Raw genomic sequence first — 3245 nt, forward strand, 5'->3', positions numbered from 1 at the left:
TCGCAGCACCCCACGGCTCCCCACTTACTGGTGAATGGCTTGTAGGAATTTCCTCTGGTGCTTCCGGACTTTGGCGTGGTCGATCTTTTTCAGCAGCTTGGTGTGCTTGTAGATGAGCCATGTCTCCCGCAGGACGTTGGCCGCCGCGTTCTTGATCTGTAAGAGAAGGGCATCGGGTCAGCAGCCCCATCTGCTGCAGCGCGTGGGACGAATTATTGCATGGAAACAGCGCTCCGGCCCCGCTGGGTGCTGCTGGTTGGGATCACAGGACCTGAATTGTCCCAGCTGGGAGCTCCATGTGCCTGATCGGACGTGTGTGGGGTCATGCAAGGCAGGGATGGAGTGCTGCAGGCAGAGCAATGGCCCTGGCCCTGCTGTATCCCCATCCGCATCCCCATCACCACCCCCACCCCATCCCCATCCCCATCCCCACCCCATCCCCATCCCCATCCCCATCCCTCTCTGACACTTTGGGGAAATGTGCTCCAGCCATGAGGCTCCTCACCCACTTTGCCCTCTGCGGATGCCCCATCTGCACCCCTTGGAGCTGGATGAGGGCTCAGTGCCCCTGTGGTCCCCAACCCGCCTGCATTGCCCCTCACTCTGTCCATCCCTTGTGCCAAAAGTGACCTCAAACGGGCGCTGGGAGCCCCTCCAGCCCTCCAGCACTGCTGGGTTGCAAGCAGAGCTCTTCTCCTGTGAGCCCAGATGTGGCCAAGGACACGATGACCTTGTGCCACCTGTGTCACCTGAAGTGACATCGATGCATGGCACAAATGGAGCCAGTTTGGGATTTAGCTTCCTGGGGGAATTATTAGCTTCCCTGGGTTATTCTGCAAGGAGATGCTTGAACTTGAAACCCTGATGCTGCCCTGTGCTTTGCTCACATTGGATGTGACCTGGGTGTCCCACAGCCCCATCCCCAACCCGGTGCCATGCTGGGGTCTGGGACAGCACCCACAGACCCACACGGCTCCAGGGTGCCCCGCTGGGATGGAGCACACAGCAGTACCACAGCACAGCACTCATCTGCAGCACGGAGCTGCTGAATCACCGGAACCCCAATCCTGAGACGAGTGAGCTCATGTTCCACCAGAGAAGACGGTCCATCTCCTCCGAGGGAAGGAGAAAATATGTGCATTTCCTGCCCTGGGTGCGGCTGCACTCTCTGCATTTCACAAAGAGCTGCAAAGCAAAGCAGAGGGCCGACGCTCTTTGCTTTTACCCTAATGCTTCAGCATGCTTTGCGTTCAGCTCCAATGGGACCCCAGGGATGCTGCACCATCCCCCCCCCCCCCCGGAGCCCTTTCCTTTTGCCCTTACCCTCTTGGTCAGCTGTGTGTCCATCATGAAGTTGTGAACGTGCTTCTCAGCTTTGGTGAGCTCCAGCTTTCGGGCCACCACAGCCACCACCAGGGCTGTGCAGCCGGCGCCCTGCAGGGACAGCAGGATGGGGGAACAGGGGGAAGTCACTTGGCCTGGTCAGGTGTGGGTTGTGTAGGGGTCACAGGGTCAGGTATGAGGGGCTGGGGGGGGGCTGGGGGTCAGGATGGGGCTCACCTGCACCCCCTCTATTCCCACCCCGAGGATCAAGGAACCACATGCAAACCCCGATCACTGGATGCACCGCACGCCCCTCCAGCCCCCACCCACAGGTTGCACAAACCCCGCCATCTCGACGTGGGCAACCCAGTTTAATCCAAGTTTACAGCAGCATTCGGCCTCCCACCGTGGCCTTGAGCAGCTGCCAGAGCTCCCAGCAATTAACAAGGCTGACTGACGACGTCAGAGGTGCCCATCGGTGCCCTCTGGCACTGCGTGTCCCCATGGGACAGGGAACCCACGGGGAATCCAGGCAGAAGGGAGATACTGAGAACCCACAGAGGAGCAGTGATGGGATGGGGCCGGACCCCCATTTGCCCATAGGCAGCAGCAGCTGGCATGGCTTCGTCTTGGCAATGAGCACCAGATCCGGTGCGCGTTTGGGAACGGAAGGTGCCAGGCAGGGGACCCCGCTCCTCCAGGGCTCTGTGCCACCTGGCTCTGCCTGTGCCCGCTCCCCCTCCCCGCAGCTCTGGCAGAGGCCCGTGACCCTGGCACGCAATCCTTTATTTATTAAAGAGTCATTAATTAACATCATGGGCTGAGCCGAGTCCTTTCGCATCCCCGCAGCTCCCAGCATGCGCTCTCAGCTTTCATCACCCTTCCTTCTGCCAGCAGCACAGCCACCCTAACGCCGCTTTTCGGGGAGCCCCAGTGCGCTGCTATCGCTTGGCAGGGTGGCATGGGGGGGGTTCTCAGCCCAGGGGCCCCCCTGTCCCACTGCCAGGATGTTGCACGGTATCACGGTTCACAACATCTGCCGGTGAGGTGGGAGCCCCAAGACCTCCCCCCCAAGCGTGGATTCTTCGGTCGTAGCAATGCCACGTGCTGCAGAGGATGGGGACAGCAGTGCAGAGCCACGGAGCAGCCGTCCCCAGCTGCACAGCAGTGCAAGCCAGGCCGGCTCACAGCCCCTTGGAGCAGGTAGATGGGGTCCTGCAGGTCAGTGCCGTGGGTGGGAGCTCTCCCAGCTGTCCCTGCTCCCCATGGGATGCTGCAGCAGTTGGGATCGCTCGGTGTGATGGAAGTCAGACCGGCGGCCAAGGGATGCGAGGGGCTGCTGGTCCCCACATCTGCTGCTTCCTTAGGATGAGGCCATCACCACGCAGCTATGGGCTGCCCGGCCCTTCCCTCAAACCAAAATTCACCCCAAACCCAGCAAACCAACAGCAAGGAAAGCTCCGGCAGCTCTCAGGCTGCAAAACCTCGATGCTCAGACAGAGCACTGCTCCCTAAAGCACCCCACTGCCCCATCCCTGTGCTTACCATGATGCCGGTGAGCAGACAGACCCCCTTCCCACAGTAGGTGTGCGGCACCATGTCCCCGTACCCGATGGAGAGGAAGGTGATGGAGATGAGCCACATGGCACCCAGGAAGTTGCTGGTCACGTCCTGCTGGTCGTGGTACCTGTGTGTGTATGGGGAGGGGACAGGGGGGGACAAAAGTGTGAGTGTCACAGCTGGGAATGGGGTTGGGGCAGCACTTGGGGACCTTGGGGAGTGCTGGCACAGGGGATGATCCCAAAAGAGACCAGGCCTGGGGTTCCTCCTGCATCGTGCGAAGCAAAGGGGATGAAGATGAACGACGCAGGGGGACGCCCCAAACCCACACAGATTGCACCATTTCCAGCACAAAAAAAAAA

At 60.5% G+C, this 3245-nt stretch overlaps 1 protein-coding gene across 1 annotated transcript; it reads right to left on the reverse strand.

The window, feature by feature from the left end:
- Positions 1 to 28: 28 nt before the first annotated feature.
- Positions 29 to 3010, reverse strand: LOC122191221 (small conductance calcium-activated potassium channel protein 2-like; the record flags this gene model as incomplete). The annotated part of the gene is made up of 3 exons (XM_042891445.1): positions 29 to 156; positions 1324 to 1434; positions 2869 to 3010. Coding segments are annotated over 3 exons (381 nt in total), but the record flags the coding sequence as incomplete, so codon positions are not given.
- Positions 3011 to 3245: the final 235 nt, after the last annotated feature.

The sequence above is a fragment of the Lagopus leucura genome, unplaced genomic scaffold (genome assembly GCF_019238085.1).
Source record: "Lagopus leucura isolate 7727_CA_CO unplaced genomic scaffold, USGS_WTPT01 60278-0_obj-0_obj, whole genome shotgun sequence".
Lineage (NCBI taxonomy): Eukaryota > Metazoa > Chordata > Aves > Galliformes > Phasianidae > Lagopus > Lagopus leucura.